The 17879-nt window shown below is 38.1% G+C and overlaps 1 protein-coding gene across 3 annotated transcripts in view; it reads left to right on the plus strand.

Moving 5' to 3' along the window:
* Positions 1–374: 374 nt before the first annotated feature.
* The window catches only part of cnot3b (CCR4-NOT transcription complex, subunit 3b), a 31596-nt gene continuing 14091 nt past the window's right edge, over positions 375–17879 (plus strand). Inside the window, exons 1-12 of one of the 3 annotated variants that reach the window (XM_053490052.1) lie at positions 375–522; positions 5711–5771; positions 8134–8201; positions 8523–8597; positions 13030–13119; positions 14906–15034; positions 15160–15255; positions 15614–15833; positions 15999–16126; positions 16245–16298; positions 16401–17298; positions 17427–17532. In XM_053490052.1, the coding sequence (XP_053346027.1) occupies positions 5747–5771; positions 8134–8201; positions 8523–8597; positions 13030–13119; positions 14906–15034; positions 15160–15255; positions 15614–15833; positions 15999–16126; positions 16245–16298; positions 16401–17298; positions 17427–17532 (1889 nt within the window). In that variant the 5' untranslated portion in view covers positions 375–522; positions 5711–5746. The remainder of the gene's footprint in view (positions 523–5710; positions 5772–8133; positions 8202–8522; positions 8598–13029; positions 13120–14905; positions 15035–15159; positions 15256–15613; positions 15834–15998; positions 16127–16244; positions 16299–16400; positions 17299–17426; positions 17533–17879) is intronic. The other 2 variants (XM_053490054.1, XM_053490053.1) reach the window with 2 other exon arrangements.

The following is a 17879-nucleotide window of genomic DNA, read 5'->3' on the forward strand; positions in this document are numbered from 1 at the left end:
TGAATGGGTGAGTGCGTGAGCCTTATATACATTAAGATATAACATTTTATTACATCAAATTACAAATTGTATGATATTATATTATACATTATATTAAATTACAATCTATTATAATACATTATGTTTTATCAAATTACAATATTATATTATATTTATTATATTATTGCAGTAGTAGGACGTTAAACGCTCGTGCGCTGAGTGAGACTACCCATTACCCGGTACACCTCTGCACTCCAACCACCTAACCTTCCGCCGCTAGATGAGCGTGCGCTCCCGTCCAATCAGCGGCGCGCACCGACCCGCGGTATCCAATAGGAACGAAGGAGGCGGGGTTAGACGCTAGCAACGCCTCGACGGAGGAGGTGTTCCTGGTGGCCGCCATCTTTGATGCGCGGAGTGATTGTCTGGCGAATAGAAGTGATAGGAAATAAAAAATAAAGACCGGAACAAAAAAAGTTGGAAAATATCGGTCCCGGGAGACGAGCTGAAAGAAAGAGGAGAGGTGGAACTAAGGAAGAGCAGGTAACACGGGCTGTGTGTCGGGAGTAGCGGTACTTAATTGACGTGAGAATGTTTGTGTGTGTGTGTGTGTTTTTTTTCTCGCTTTTCCTTTGGCTGGCTAAAAACATACACACACATACATATATATTTATACATATATAAACAAGTATACACACATGCGGACGTATATTTAGCACGTGGGAGTTTATTAAACGTTTCTAAACTGTTGCACGGTTATGAGAATATGGGAAAGGGAAGAATATTTACACTTGAACAAGTTGTAACTCTTGTGTCTTCCGCTTGTACATCCGAGAAAAGAAATCAGGACGAGCACATGCGTGGTCCACTCCAGCTACAGCCAGCTCTACTCATTATCATTATTATGAGTATTAATATTATTAGATGTGGATTTAATGGTTATACTTGCATGGCAGATTGTGTTTAGTCCCAGTGTCCATACAAGTGCACTTGAAGTGGACAGTGTCCAAACTTCCTCGTGTCCTGTCCTGTCCTGTGTGTGTGTGTGTGTGTGTGTTAATGTTAAATTGTTGCCAGCAGGTTGATCAACCCACAAAGATGATGATCATGAGGTGTTACCCTGCAGCATCATCACACCAGCTCTGGACACACACACACACACACGGAAAATATTCAATCTGATGGAAATCATTGCCCATGGTTGGAGGTTCGAGTCTCACCTTCATGTCGAGTTTGCGTCTTCTCCGTGTCCAGGTTTCCTCCTACGATTCAAAGACGGTGTATCCAGATAGATATCGGCCAAAACGTGGCGTTGGTGCTTAAAAGTGACTCACCTACGTACATTTTATAATATATATTTTTTTTAGATAGAATTATGTACCACCATTTTTCATAACTCAGCGCTTCTTATCTATCTGATCCATGCTTCGTTTTTTAAAAATATTTTTGTGGGTTTTTCTTTTTTTTTTTTCCCATTTATATTTTTATCAGATCAAAAGAAACACGTTTGCTAAATACTGTTTCATTCCTTTTTATGTCCGTAGTGTCCGGGACTTTTTTAAAATTCAAATCTTTCAACGATCTCAACTGTTATTTAGATGAAACTCGGCCGATTTAGATTTCACATGAAAATGACGTAAACGTTTATTCTTCTGAAATGCGAAACAGTTAAGATATTGCAACGTGAATTTTGACGTAGTTACGGACACTACAGATTTGTTTGCCTTTTAGGCTTTTAATAAAAAACTTTAAGCGACAGTTTTTACAGCCTATATGCTTCTTAGTATCTTAGTATCACTGCTCATGAAGAAATATTTGCATTTAAAATTATTATTGTTGTTCGAAGCGAGACAGTATAACGCTGAAAAAAAAAAATGGCCATTTTTTTGGGTACATACAAAATTATCTCTCAAACGGCTGGAGTTAGCAACTTGAAATTTTAAGCGACGCAAGATTGGTCACTTCCATGTCGCATAAACTTTAGAAGAAGCTTCTTTGGCTCACACACATTTTCTGTCTATATATTCTGTATATGTATAATATACTGTGTTTTGGTGGACTCCAGAATACGTAAGGAAATGATACTGGTACCTCGGCATACGAATTCAATCCGTTACCGAGGCGAGTTCTAAAGGTGAAATTTCATATTGCGAAACACATTTACCCTTGATGCAGATTCGTTCAAGCCACCCAAAAATATTACCAATTTTAAACACTGTAATCATATTTTTGCATATAAAAACAATCAAAGCAGTCAGTAAAGAAATGTAATTCAAGTAAAATATAAACACAGACATTAAACCTCACTTAACCTTAATTCATGATTCCTCTTGGCACCGGCTGCCTTGAAAACCAAACTAAAAGTTGCTCCCTATTCTTCTTCCTTTCGTATTTGCTAACATCCTTGGAACCCGTGGTGCTACGTCTTCACTAGGTTGTGTACAAAATGCAACAGAAACCCACAAAAAAAAGGTTTCCTTGCTTCGGTTGGCTTTTCACCGATGCGACCAGGAGCGTTCATTCGCATGTACAACTTTCCAGGTGTTCGGTTCAGCTCGGATAGCTCGCTCATATGCCAAAAAACGCTTCGCATGCTGAGGCTAATTTCTTGTAAAATTTCTGTTCGTGATGCTGTGGCATGAGTATGCTGAGGTACCACTGTTCAAACATCCAGTAGCAAGGATGGTGGTTTAAAGTTTGTATTGTTTAAATGCTGCGCTTGGTTTTTAAGTGAGAAAACTAATGTAATGAAAAACGGGCTAAATGTAAATTAAACATTAAACGTTTTAAAGGTATACAATTGTAACAAAATGTAATATCAGCATATTTATAAAATCATGATGCTTATAGAATCACATTTTTAATCGATTCGGCACAGATAATACTGTTGACCTTTATACACTCCTACACAGCATAAACTGGAGTCAGATTTTTATTCTGAATTTACAAGATTAAGATTAAGAATGCTAAATTTCTCGTTTAAACGTTTGTATGAAGGATTTAGGAAGAATATGTTCTTATCCAGCTTGATCCTACGGTTTTAGGACACGTACATACCAGGAACAAAAGATTCACCATGGATCATATCCCAGTTCGGCATTAGTACATCTTATCTTAGCAAGTAATTTCCTTCTACCACATGGGGCGCTGTGCTTTCTGCCAATGTGTTAATAATTTTGAGTGCTCCATCTGTAGGATTATCGAGAAACTGCAACAATGCAAACATAGATGAATTTAAAATTATTTTAAAACAATCGATACATGATGGACTGAGACACAAACAAACAACAAAAGCAAAGAAATAAGTACTGATTGTTTTGCTTGTTGGGATGAAAATATATCCACAGCTGGACAAATTACAGTAAGTCTCAGACTTACAAACATTTGAGTTACGAGTTTTTGCAGATACGAACAGGTTGCGGATTTATGAACATTCGTAGATGCAAACAAATTGCGGAAGTAACTCACGTGTAACATACAAAAAAAATAGACACTGCAGTGGACTAGATAACCAGTGTATCAAGTAAATGTCTAAAGTCTGATGATGAAAAATGTCCTGATGGTGAATAATCCTAATTTCGGAAAATCCTTGACAAAAACCATAGTTCCCAGTCCAATACAGTGGAAAACAGCTCTGAGACAAAATTGCATCTGTTAAAGCGTGTGGTAAACACTATGTAGCGTTGTCCTCCCTCCAACGTCTTTCCGTGTTTGCTGGGATTCCTCTCGCGATTTGGAGTCATGCAAAAGTATAATGCAGAACCAAAACACCAAACTTGTGTTTTTTTTTTATTATTGTTTTTTTTATTATGCTTTACCTTGTACAATATATTTGCGCCAAAGGCCTATAAGACTCACTTTGTCTGACGTACGAACAAATCTGACTTATGAACTTGCTCCATACATTGTAATGAAAAAATGTATTGATTAGTATTTTTATTCATTGCTTAGAAATTACTTTTTTCCCCTCCTCAGTCCAAATCACAACACGTTTTAGCTGTATTTCCCATCTGTCACACGGAAAGTACAGCATGTTCTAAAGATTCAGGGTCACATTGCTTTATGGTTCAAATGCCTTTCCTAGTTTTCTCACCTTCCTGTATGAGCAGCCCGGAGAGAGAGAGGGAGAAAAAACACCTTTGGCTTTGATTTAAACGCTGCAAATGGAAATGCAATCTTAAGCTCCTTATTTAGATCAAATCGACTGATGTCCTATAGAAGAGCCTTCAGGGATTGCACCTGCTCTAATACACACACACAGAAGTTAAATCATGAGCTGACCGGTTTTAACTTGATGGATAAATTCGAAGTCGCAGAAGTCAAGCAAATTAAAGAGGTGATGTTATGCAAATCGGTGTTTCCCACAGCTGTGAAATAGACTTGCGGCAAAACGGGTCGCATTACCTGCCAGTACAACTACATATGACCTTTAACACAATATTTAAATTTCCATTCATTTCACATTTTAGATATCACACCTACAAACCTCAAAATTATACCTAAACACTCTTTGGTGTACAAACATAGCACTGTTTGTCAGAACACGCAGCCCTTAAAAACCAGAGCATTACACTTTTTAGCAATTTTTTTCTGCCTTACTATGTTTTAATAAATATAACTCGGCCTCAGGATTGTGCGAGAGAGAGAGTATCGTACCATATCTTTTTTTTTTTTTTTTTTTTTTCCCTCAAGTCAACCTAGGCAAATTGAATTTCATTTCATTTTACCCAACTATACAAAAACACGATTGAGCAAAAAATATGAAGCGTATTTTGTGAGTCGTACATGTTTTGCAACATCATTCCCACATTTTGGTAGCAATACAATTTTCACTTACATCAAGTCCCCTACATATGAACATTCGAGTTACAAACTTTTCAAAGATGACATGCATTTGCATAAGTTGGGTCACATGTCCACATGTTTTTTTCGGCCAGGCAGTGTTTTTTCTTACAGGAGCTATTTATATTCTATTAATCAACACAAACTCGTGAATAAAGATAAATAAAATGAATAATTCAATTCTGATCAAAGGAATGACGGTGTATACAGCAGATGTAGTGCTCGTTTATTATTTTTAATATTATCCATTATTTATGTCTGTTATTTTTTCCTTGGCATAGAAGTGGCTGATTTTCAGGCTTTACCCTGATGGCTCATTTTCTGCTCCCGGCTCTCTGTACACACGACCTTTTATGGAGGTTTGTGGGCGTCACTACATGCAAATGAGCTGTTTCTGGAAACATGTTTTGCTCTTTAGACACACGATTCCAAAATCAGGAAAATCAGCATTTACAAAGTTCTGGTAAATTCAGCAAAAGCGCTGTTTGTAAATTTCACAACATTTAATAAATTTTTTTTTGTTTTTTACCAAGGGTTGGGTAAAAAAATTATCATCAGTTATGATCAAAGGACAAAAATCAAGCTGTTAATAAAACACTTCAAATGACCGGACCAAATATGGATGATTTTTATCAAAAGAACCTTTATTTATTTATTTATTTATTTATTTATTTTAAATCTTTTTAATCTATTAAAATGGTGGTTTTTATGTTTATATGTTTGGGTTCGCATTGTCTCTTAAGAAGTACGGAGTCAAACAAATTCTTTCAGGGACAAAGATTAAAAAAGAAACAGTAAGAATGAGAGAGAAACTGTCTTCATTAGCCACGTCTTTGTTAGGTTTTAACTAAGATCTTGATTTTGACGGGTTTTGTTTATTTCTTCACAGCGAAAGAAGGCATGAAGAAAGAATCTTAGTCGAGTCATGGCTGATAAACGAAAACTACAAGGTGAGGCGCAATCGTTTCCACCACTGCACATGCTAGCAAAATTTTACTAGGAATAAAGATTTTTAAGGAAATAAATTATTATATATTTAGACACACACATTCATACATATGTTCATACATGCCTATAAGCAAGATTTTAAAATAGTTATTTCAATAAATCACATAAAAAAAATGCTCCCTCTGGGGGGGCGTCTCAGTCCTACTTATTATGCAAAACAGTTTTGCAATTTAAAAGTGTTCACGTGCAATTAGAATCCTAAATGGTCCATTTAAGTAGTTACGTATCACAGTTTCAATCACAATCATAGTTTGAATCGATATATTAATAATGCAAAGTGAATTTATTTTTTTGTGCAAGTGCTAGTACACAGGACTGCTAGGTACGTTTCTAATGTTGAACAAATAGCAGTACAAACAGTATTTGAATGTTTGGCACATCATAGATATACATTTCATACCTTTATTGTACACCATATATGAATAATTTTCAGCCTGTAAAAAGTATTTGCTCCCTGTTATCGTTAAAACATTCAGTACATCAAGCATTACAAACTTACAAACATTCAAGTTACGAATTTACGCAAAAAACGAGCGGACCTGCGAACATTCGTGGATGTGAACAAATCGTGAAAGTAGCTCACATGTATTGTACAAAAGATAGACACAGCAGTGCATCAAATACCAATATTTACAATTATATTAGGGCTGCAACTAACAATTATTTTAATAATCGATTAATCTGTCGATAATTTTTTGATTAATCAGATAAAAACAAAAAGTTAAGAAAAACACTAATTTCCGACCCTTTATTCAAAAACGAACTAAAATCTTGAGAACATGCACAAACATGTTGCTCCTTGAGCTGTTATAATAATAATAATAAAATAAAAATGACTAAAACAAAAAACATAGACATGTATGCTTTACATCTGCCCAATATATACAGTGGCACCTTGGATTACGAGCATAATTTGTTCCGGAAGCGGGCTCGTATTCCAAAACACTTAACGAAATCACTGCTGTAAAGTGAAAATAAAACAAATTAACCAGCACTTTACCTTTGAAAAGAATCGCGAAAGAGCAGTGTTTCTGTGTAAAGCCGAGTGTGTGTGAGAAAGTAGGAGGGGTCCGTGTGTGTGAGAGGGACGGTGTCCGATGGCGCGCGCTAACATACACACAGCAGGCAAAAAGCAGCCTAAGCCTTGAGCAGAGAGAGAATGGATTTTTAATGTCTCTAATGAGACTTGCTTTTGCTTTACACGCGCACTGTACACACAAACATAAAATAAAATATGTTTTAAATGGTCACAGTGTTATAGTAAACACTACACACGTCCATGGATGTTGATTATACCAGTAAGAGATGTGCACTAAGACCCAGCGTATCTTTCCTTTACCTTGGCTCGTTTTTAAAAACAAAAATCTTTGCTTTGCCCTGTCTATGAGGTGCTCAACTCTGCTAACATCAATGCACGAGACCGCGCTCAACTTAATTATTATTTTTTTATTTATTTTTTTTAATAATCAAACATCTCCGCGTCGCGCGACACAACGCTTCGATTATGAAATTCGTTGCCAACGCTTTTAGTAATCGATTTTATCGATTAGTTGTTGCAGCCCTAAATACAGTACAGTGGAAAACAGCTCTGAGACGAAGTAGCGTCCTGTCAAGCGTGCAGTAAACACCATGTAGCGTTGTCCTCCACCCCCCACCCGACGTTTTCCTAGGCTGTCTTTAAACGAGGTCAGCAGACCCCGCTGTCACCGGGATTCCCCTCGCGATTTGGCGGCACAGTCTCGCGAGAGTATACACACCAAACCTGTTTTTTTTTTTTGTTTTTTTTTTTTTATTTCAGTTAGGTTTTTATCCATGGTAACGGATGACAAAAAGGATTTCCTCTTTGCATTTCATCATATTTATACCCCAGTGAAACAGGAAATGGGGAAATGGTCATAGAGAACAATAAAGTGCCTAGACACTAACAGCATCATCAAGAATGATTCATTTTCTCCAAAGACTCAAATTCACTGGTTTTATTCTCTAGTATTCTCCAGGGGAGTCGGTAATTTCGCAACATAAAGATTTAGACAAAACGAACTACACCGAAGATCAAACAGCACTTTTGTAGGGATTCACTTTTATTAACTGAATGGTAAGCAATTTCTCCTAACAGTCGTTGTATGCGTTATGTTTATCCACGAGTGTCTGTTTATTTTCACTAAGGGTGCCAATAATTTTGGGTTTGACTGAGTAATTTTTGCACGATTGATCATTCTTAAACTTTTACAAACCATTTCTTGCAGATGTTTTGTAATCTCTTTCTAAAAAGTGTAAAATTTGTTGAACTGGTGAATATTTCAGGTGAAATCGATCGATGTCTAAAAAAAGTTGCAGAAGGAGTCGAACAGTTTGAGGACATCTGGCAAAAGGTGAGAGGCTTTTAAACATGACAACTCTCAGTCCTAACAGCTCTTAAACGGGATCTGCGAGGAGCGTTCAAGTCAAAGTGGGACTTTGATAGTGCAGAATGACGGAGCACACTTGTCCAAACCGTCCTGTGCTTCTTGAAGTCTTCTGTAAAAGTCAGTCGCTTTTACACTGTCATTCATGAGAAGTCTCTAAACTTTGACTTGAATACCCCGTCCATTTTTCCATATCGTTGTGCCTTTAAATAAATATTCGTTATTGTTTAGCATGCTTGTTATTGTTCTTTAAAAAAAAAAATAATAATAAAAATTTATTTTCTACAGCTTCACAATGCAGCAAACGCCAACCAAAAAGAGAAATATGAGGCTGACCTCAAGAAAGAGATAAAGAAATTACAGGTGACACACTACACACATGTAATCCCACCTTCTTCACATTCTTTTGTTTTCTCTCTCACTAAAAAATAAGCTCCCCCCCCCTATTTGTCCATTTTTATGTTTTACTTTTCCAGATAATAGTGCTGCACAGATTTATTAGAAGAAGTACTAGAAAGTGTTTAATTCTCCTGTACAGTGATGTCCAGAAATATTCGGGCAATGACATAGTTATGGGTAGCCGTGTATTATGGTATATTGGATTTGAAATAAAAATTTATATAAGCTTAAAGCTTTCTTTCTAGGGTATTAACATCCAAATCAGGTAAACCGTGTAGCATTTTTATTTTTTATTTTCTCTCTCTCCAGATATTCATGATATTCCAGACATGGGATTCGTTTTAAAAAGTGTTTTGTTTTTTTGGAAAGATGTACTAAATGGTTGTTTTGACTCCATGTAATGTTTTTCTTTATCTCTTTGATTATTTTATTTTATTTTATTATTTTCCTCAAATAATCTTTTCCTTTACTGACACTCCTAGCTCTGTAAACGTATTTCTAATAATGTAGAAATAACACACTTTAGGCCATCGAACATCTTGATGTATTTAAATGTGCTGTAATTACTACATCCTTTATTCGAGTTTGGAATGTAAATGCCCTAAAAAAAAAAAGGAACTAATGATATCTGTATCTATAATGATATGATGGATAAAATGATATCCAAGCAATATACAGTATCCGCCAAAATATACAGTACTGAACAATATCACCTTGTTGTCATCTGTGATATCATTTCCCCTGAAAGAAACTAACATACACACTATTGGCGTGTTGATTTACCACGGTAAGTGTTGGAAGGGTGTGTGCAGCGGCTGTAATCTTTTCCTTTACTGACACTCCTACCTCTGTAAACTTATTTTTCCAATAATGTAGGAATAACACACTTTTGGCCATCGAACATCTTGATGTATATAAATGTGCTGTAATTACTACACCCTTCATTCGAGTTTGGAATGTAAATGCCCTAAAAAAAAAAGTAACTAATGATATCTGTATCTATAATGATATGATGGATAAAATAATATCCAAGCAATATACAGTATGCGCCAAAATATACGGTACTGAACAATATCACCTTGTTGTCATCTGTGATATCATTTCCCCTGAAAGAAACCAACATACACACTATTAGCGTGTTGATTTACCACGGTAAGTGTTGGAAGGGTGTGTGCAGCGGCTGTAGACCGTGACATCATTCACGCAGATTCTCAAACCGGATCCTGGAACTGAGGTACTGTAGACTCCTACGAAAGGGGACGATTTGCTCGCGTAATGCAGGAATAGTTCTTTAACATTTTCCCACAAGTAGAGATCAGTTGGTGTAAGATCAAAGTAATGGGAAGGAATTGTTCCGCCACCTTTTTCAAACTTGGTCCTGTATGAGCGGAAATATTACTCAACTGTGGATGCTTTGGACAAACGCACATGCGCGAGTTTCATTACTGTATATTTTGGCTTATACCGCATCACTTGAATATAGTTAATATATAATTCTAATTATCTCCATTTTCTTAAAATAAGGCTACATTAAGCATAGCAAATCTATGATTATAAAACTTACTCAAGTCAAATGTTAATAAAATTTAAAGAGAATATATTTCATTCTATTATGTAGAAATTGACCGAATGATCAATAGAACCAGTAGACCAATTTTAGTGATATTTGCATTGTTGTAAACTTATTTTAAGAAATTTTAGGTTATTAGGATTGTTTAGATTTTAGAATATTTAAACGTCCTGGGTATTAATAATTTTATTTAAACTAGTCAAATATTTCCAAGTTTTTATGCACTGCATTCATTCGAGCTGAACAGTTGCCTGGCTGCAATACACCAAGACTTCACACCAGGGGTCACTGCTGTAGGGAAAGTTATTTTACTGAGGAGCCTAATCTTCTGGCAACTTTCAGGCACACACACTCACTCATACACTACAGGGGGTTCGGAAACACCAGTCATCCTACATCACATGTTAGCATGGAGAGAACATGCAAAAAACTACACACAGGCTGCAGCCGAGATCCGAACCCCACCAACCCTGACAGTAACCACCAAGCCACCATGTTACCCTTTTTTGTATACCAAACAAAAACACCAACTCAACCATGCCAAAAACTGAAAATGGAATTTATTCAGGTCTCTTGATTTCGAACTGGTTTCAGGGATACAGATACACCTCTCTTGGATGAAGAAACATGCCACAGAATGGTGGGTCGTGAAACAGAACTCCCACGTGAGTTTCTGGTGCGATCGCCATTTGCCTCTAGCAGCACGACACTTTTTCACACGCTGAGTCGATCAGACTGTAGTCTGTCAAGTGTTGTCCCACTTTTTTTCCCCAGCCAAACCTGTGCAAAGATATCGGAGCTGGAACATCTCAAAAGATGCTCCGTAGGTGTCAAGTCTGGTGAGAATACAAAAAGAACTGGGTCATTCCGACTTGCCAGGATATATGTGTGCGTAGAGGTCTGGCTGGATGTGAGGCTGGGTGCATCGTCATGCTAAATGGAGGCCTGATGGTGTGAATGAAAGGGGTTTCATCACTGAATGTTTGTGGACATGTTTGTTTTTCCTCAAACTGTTGGCATAAAGTTTTGAAACTTCATACCCTGGAGCATTACGGTTTCCCAGACTCTTAAACCGGCTCCCTGTGCACAAAGCAAGCTCTGTAAAGACATAGTTTGGAAGTTGAAAGCTGGTGTCCTACAAAGAGAACGGCCATTGAAGAATGTTGGGATGAACTGGATCACTGATTGATCTCACTCGTTCTCTTATGGCTGAATGAGCACAAATATAACTCCAACGATCTGATAGAAAGCCTTACCAAGAGATTGGGGCAAAAAATACATCTGAAATGGGATCTTCAGCAAGCAAATACAGTGAGGTGTTCACAAACCTTTTGTCATAAAGTGTACATCAAAGTGTGCAATCAAAATCTCATTGATAAATTGCCTTTGGGTTTGTTGCCCATAGGAAATACCCAACAACCTAAATCCTACCACCACCATGGGTAACTGTTTTCCAGAGCACCAATGGCTGTTGGAGTTAAAACCTTGTCCCCTTACACAGGAACCTCATTAAGATCAGTGCACCGATGAGAACGTGATGAGAATGCATTTGACCTACGACTTCTTCCTGTTCCTGTCAATACAAGTGTTTAATCAACTAGAATGTATGACTGTTCTCAGATAATCTTGCCAAGACAACCAGACTGATATGAAGGTCATGAGTCCACACATGGTCACTTCAATTATAAGACTGGATGGTGCTTCAACAGTTCTGAAAAATATAACTAAGAACTAAAACATTTGCAGTTCCTCTAATGTCCATTGGGGGCTGAAACCAAAAGTGAGTCGGACCCAATAGAGCCCCATGTTAAAATGGCCACCGGAAAATATGTTATATGTTGGTAAATTATATATAATTGGGGGCGCACCAAATTTGAATGACTGCTAACTGAAATTGTTGTACAGGAGTTAAGTGAGTTAAGAGGATGATTTGTATTGTACGCAAAGTAAAGTTAGCATAGAAATTAACGTTAGACACCTTAACATTTTAGCTAAGCTAAAGCTAAGCTACAGTAGCTAGCTTGTAGTAACTGAGGTAAGTAGGCGTGTTCTAACCAACCCGGCAGCCAGGGTTCAGACGAAGTCGCGTCCCGCCAAGATGACGGAAACTGTGTGAACTTTAAATCCACTCTTCAAGAAAAGCTATGGGTGACGTCATGGAGGGTTTGTTTGGTTCTCTTTATATAGTGCATGTTTAGGATAAAGCATCCGGGGTGATAGGGCATTATAATGTACGTAAAAAAATATTTTTGCTTTTATAAAAAAGGATCTGTCTGCTAAAAAAAAACAAAAAAACTGTAGAATAAGGAAAAAGTAGTAAAGTAGATACAAAAGTGTAGTCGATGATTGTGTATTTAAAAAAATGCATGCAACACATCCTTCAGCTGTTTAATTAAAAATGTTGTTTTCAATTAAACAGCTGAAGAATGTGTTGCATATGTAATTTGAAGTCTGTAAATATGAAGCATCAGTTCTGATCCCCGTTTTAAAATGACACAACTCTCTGAGGTATTGTCAGCTATAATTTTTCTGTCATGGATGTGTCATATTTCACTGAATAACATGTTTATTTCTAATTTATTTTGGTTACTATGACTATTCAAGCCACCAAAGCTAAGGACATATGCATATATCTGTTCCAGTGTGTGAGGTCAACTGTGCTTGGCCTCACAGGGCAAGTCACCGCACGCTGGACTCGAGCGTTAGAAGCGTGCTCTCAGTTTCTCCTCATAGTCATCACTGTGTTTCATTGTCGCTTAATTTTGTTCTTCTTTTTTCCCTCTTCGTTTTCTCTCACTCTTTGGCCGATCCATCTGGCTTTTCCAGCGCCTCCGAGACCAGATTAAGACGTGGGTGGCCTCGAACGAGATCAAAGACAAAAGGCAGCTAGTGGACAACCGCAAACTCATAGAGACAGTGAGTGAGCCTGTGTGTGTGTGAGAGTGTGAAAATTGTTTTATGCTACTGCTATATCCATTTATCCACTTTTAACGGCTAATAAAAAAATTCACGACAGATTTATTTATTGTAAAACTGTGTTTTAAATGAAGTAATATCACAGATGAATGATGTACTGTAGAAAAAACTATGTGAGTACATAATAGTGTAAGTAAATCTTGTCATTCAGTTACAGCCCTGTTAATATGTTACCATGGTGACGGGCAAAACGGTTGCACACTTTTACAAAAAGTAGTTTATAAACTAAAGCCTTTAACTTGAGAATATCGTGTGCAATACAGTGGTGCATCGTTCAGATCGCATCAGCGAAGGAGCGTTGTATTTACAGACGACAGCATTTATGTGGTGACTTAGAAAAAAATTGTTTAATAATTACTATTACAATATCATCCTTCTGAGTATCGACATCCTATGCAAATGTACATTATTCAATTTGTTATTGAACTTTTAAGATTATTTTCATCCTCCAGTAATGATTTGATAATAAGAGTGTGTGTAAGTCACAGTCAAATATGTAGTCTAACAAGTGACTAAATATTAGCTTTGTACAGCTCACCGTTCTTCTACACTGATCACATGACCAAAAGAACTGATGCGATTGGCTTGTGAGAACATGTTGGCTTTTGATTCAAAAACTTAGCCGCTACGTGTCGTGCTTTGTTTTTTAACATGGAATTTAAAAGCCTTTAAAATAGAGGTTCTCAAATTGAGCACTTGATAAGATATGTCGTAAAATCATTATTATACGATCTCAACGTTTTGATTGGTACAACATTTGTTGATTACAGTAAGTCCCCGACTTACGAACAAGTTCTGTTCCGGGAGCACATTTGTAAGTTGGATTTTTTTGTAAGTCAGACAAAGTAAGTCTTCTACACCTTTGACATGGATATACAAGGTAAAGCGGTGTTTTGATTCCGCATTATACTCTCGCACAACTGCGCCTTTAAATTGTGAGGGAAATCCAGGCGACTCAGCAGGGTCACCTGACCTTGTTTAAAAGGAACATGGGAAGACGTTGGGAGGAGGATAACGCTATACATGTTATATGGTAACTGCGTGCTGAATGGGCAGCATTTCGTTTCGGACTGTGATTTCGGACTCAATAGGGATTTTTTTCCGAACATTTGGATTATTCACCACCGGAACAGCTTTACAGGACAGACATTTTCTATCATTGTGCTCCTGGACTTTTTGTACAATACACATTAGCTGCTTCTGCAATTTGTTCGCATCTACGAACAGGTTTGTTTGTATCTGCGGAAATCCGTAATTTGAATGTTTGTAAGCCGGGGACTTACTGTATTTATATTGGAACCAATCCCCATAATACTAATGATTCATTTAAGGCATTGTTATTAAAAAACAATAAAATAGAATTGTAATTGAACATTGAAAAAGGCTTTGTCAAAATACGATTATCAAAGCAAGTTTGTGATTGGCATTTTAATAGCTTTAAAATAAAAGTTGTAACTGTACAAACCCATATGTACAACCTTGGTTATTCACCACAAGAGGATTGCTGGAAAACACTTGCTTACAAAAACCTTAACAATGTGATGTTTTTAGAATTAGACAGTCTGTTTTACAGCATTCAGTTTCTAAATACAATGAGATGTATAATGGAGGTCAGGTCTGTAATCAAGGATTTTGTAAATTTTGTTAAACATTTTTAAAATGTCTTTTTTGTTGTTGTTCAGGAAGAGATGGTTTTTAAAATGCATTTTTTTGTGTGTGTCCTCAGCAAATGGAGCGCTTTAAAATCGTAGAGCGAGAGACAAAAACGAAAGCATACTCCAAAGAGGGACTCGGGCTTGCTCAGAAAGTAGACCCCGTGCAGAAAGAGAAAGAGGAGGTCGGACAGTGGCTCACGGTATGTGCCAGGGATTTTATGATTTGCTCTTGGTTATTAAGCAGAGATTTTGGTCCAGAAAACAATGTAAATCAAACTCTTCTAAATCTACAAACGTCTGTTACCTCTGCTCTGCTCTTTTACAGACGACAATATACACGTTAAACATGCAGGTGGAACAGTTTGAAAGCGAGGTGGAATCACTATCGGTCCAGACACGGAAAAAGAAAGGAGACAAAGAGGTCAGGGGTTTCGTTTTTTTTTTTTAATTATTATTATTATTTATTAATTTTTTTCCTCTCTTCAGTGCATATTGCATCTTCTACATAATGTTCACGTCAAACCACGTAAGCGAACATGTAAAATAAATTTCCCAAAAAAAGGGGGGGGGGGGGGGTAACCTGTGTTTTCTTCTGTGTTTACATTTCTTCTGGTTAAGGAGAACAAATTTATTTATTTATTTAGAAGCATAAATATTGTTGTTTGTGTGGTTGATGAAATGACCATAAAGATAATAATAAGCGGTTTTAAAAAAATTTTCTTCTATTTCTTTTTCTTCTTATTATTATCCTGCGGTAACTCTGGTTTTTTTTCTACCAGAAACAGGATCGAATAGATGAGCTGAAAAAGTTGATCGAGAGACACCGCTATCACATTCGAATGCTGGAGACCATCTTGCGAATGCTGGACAACGACTCGGTACAGGTGGACTCCATCCGTAAGATCAAGGACGACGTCGAGTACTACATCGATTCATCTCAAGATCCTGATTTCGAGGAGAATGAGTTCCTCTATGATGACCTTGACCTGGAGGATATATGTAAGCTATAGTACTTGATTTCTTCCCCCCCCCCCCCCCTTTTTTTTTTTTTTTTTTTTTTTTTATGCCTTATTCTCAAAGCCTTAAGGTGAAGGGTTCCTTTAAAATGGCTTTTTGTGTGTGTGTGTGTGTATTTCTATATATAAAAAAAATAATAATAATTAGCCACGCCATTGGTTGCCACATCTCCTCCAGCTCATGCGGAGGATGAAATCTTCCAGCACTCCAGTTCCACACCGACATCCACCACGTCGTCTTCCCCGATCCCGCCATCTCCGGCTACTTGCACTACGGTAAGATATCAGCACAATATGATTATTATCAATTTTTCACATTTAAAGAGTCATGACTTAATTATTATTAATGCTGTAAAGAGTATTAAGTTTTAAATGTTTTTTTTTTTTTTTTAAGAATTCCGAGGATGATAAGAAGCGAGGTCGTTCCACAGACAGTGAATTCGGTCAGGTAATTGTAATCATTCTTGCAATTAAACATGATACATTGACAATTATTTGACCCTCATGATTATGATTTGGTTACTTTTATTGTGATTTGGTTCCAATTTAGTCTCCAGTGAAGAATGGCAATCCGTCATGCCTTTCATCCTCATCGTCCTCTTCATGTTCGGGATCCTCCTCTGCGTCAGTGGTGTCCGTGGCGACCATGGCAAGCAGCAGCAGCTCGTCTGGTGGCGGCGCCGGTGGCGGCGCCGGTAGCCTCCTGAGCAACATGGCAGGCCACGTGCAAAACTCGTGCAGCTACAGCTCTGCCATTCAGCAGCAAATGCAGCACGGCCAACAGCAGCACCAACCCAAAAATGCCATCAATTCCCAGTCCAACTCCTCTGTTCCTCCAGCTCCTTCCAGTATCCTCTTACCCAACCCAACATTAGCCACTTCTCCTACCAGTATCAGTGCACCAAGCAACCAGCCCCAGTCTCCACTCACTCCTAACTCGGCTTCCAGCCTGAGCCACGCTCTCACTATAGGCTTAGGCAAAAGTAGTGCACCAACGCCCAGTAGCGTCGGCCAGATTCCCGGCCTTGGTCTCTCAGGGATGCCGGCATCCAGGAACAGTCTCCCAGGGCCGCTGCAAGTTTCCACCCCGGCGCCGTATGCCCAGGCCGCCGCATCTGGCACCGTCAACGCCAGCGTCACAAACTCCGGTGGAGTTCCATCAGCTGGCACAAATGGAAACGGTGCCTCAACAGGTCTCCTTGGGTCGGCACCTGGCACCACAGGCATAATAAGCAGCGCGGTCTTGGGTCTGGGGACTACTCAAACTGCAGGCCAGCCGCCGTCGTCCTTGGTGGCGCCCAGCCCTATTGGAGGAGGACTGGTGCAGACGAGCAGCGTGGGCGTCATCGGGAGCAACATCGTGAACGCAACATCAGGAAGTGCAGCCGCCGTAGGAGGCACAGGGCTTCCACGCCCACCTAGTGGGCAGAAACAGAACGGTGGCACAAGTAAGCACAAATTAAACGTTATTAGTTAAACCTATGCCATAATTATACGCATTAAAATGTTTTTTGTTTAATTATTGCTGCTTACACAAAGCTTTAATTTCACCCCGATCCCTGTTTTCTTTTCCCAGCCTACAGTGCCATAGTAGCAGATAGTTCTTCTGATTCTACCCTCAGCAGTGCCAGCCAGTTACAAAACAACCAAGCCTCAACCTTAAATACCACAATCAGTCTGCCGTGAGTATAATCTTCTAACAATAATGTAGTCTAACAAGTGATTAAATGTTAGCTTTGCAAAGCTCACCGTTTTGCTACACTGATCACGTGACCAAAAGAAGCGATGCGATTGGCTTTTGATTAAAAAAAAAAACGTAGCCGCTACGTGTTGTGCTTTGTCTTTAACATGGAATTTCAAAGCCTTTAACATAAAGAGGTTTTCAATTGAAGCACTTGATCAGATGTCATAAAATCATTATTATAGGATCTCAATGTTTTGATTGGTACAACATTTGTTGGTACAACATGGGAGCACATTTGTAAGTTGGATTCGTTTGTAAGTCAGACAAAGTACGCCTTGTATACCT

This window comes from Clarias gariepinus, chromosome 28 (genome assembly GCF_024256425.1).
Source record: "Clarias gariepinus isolate MV-2021 ecotype Netherlands chromosome 28, CGAR_prim_01v2, whole genome shotgun sequence".
NCBI classification, from domain to species: Eukaryota; Metazoa; Chordata; class Actinopteri; order Siluriformes; family Clariidae; genus Clarias; species Clarias gariepinus.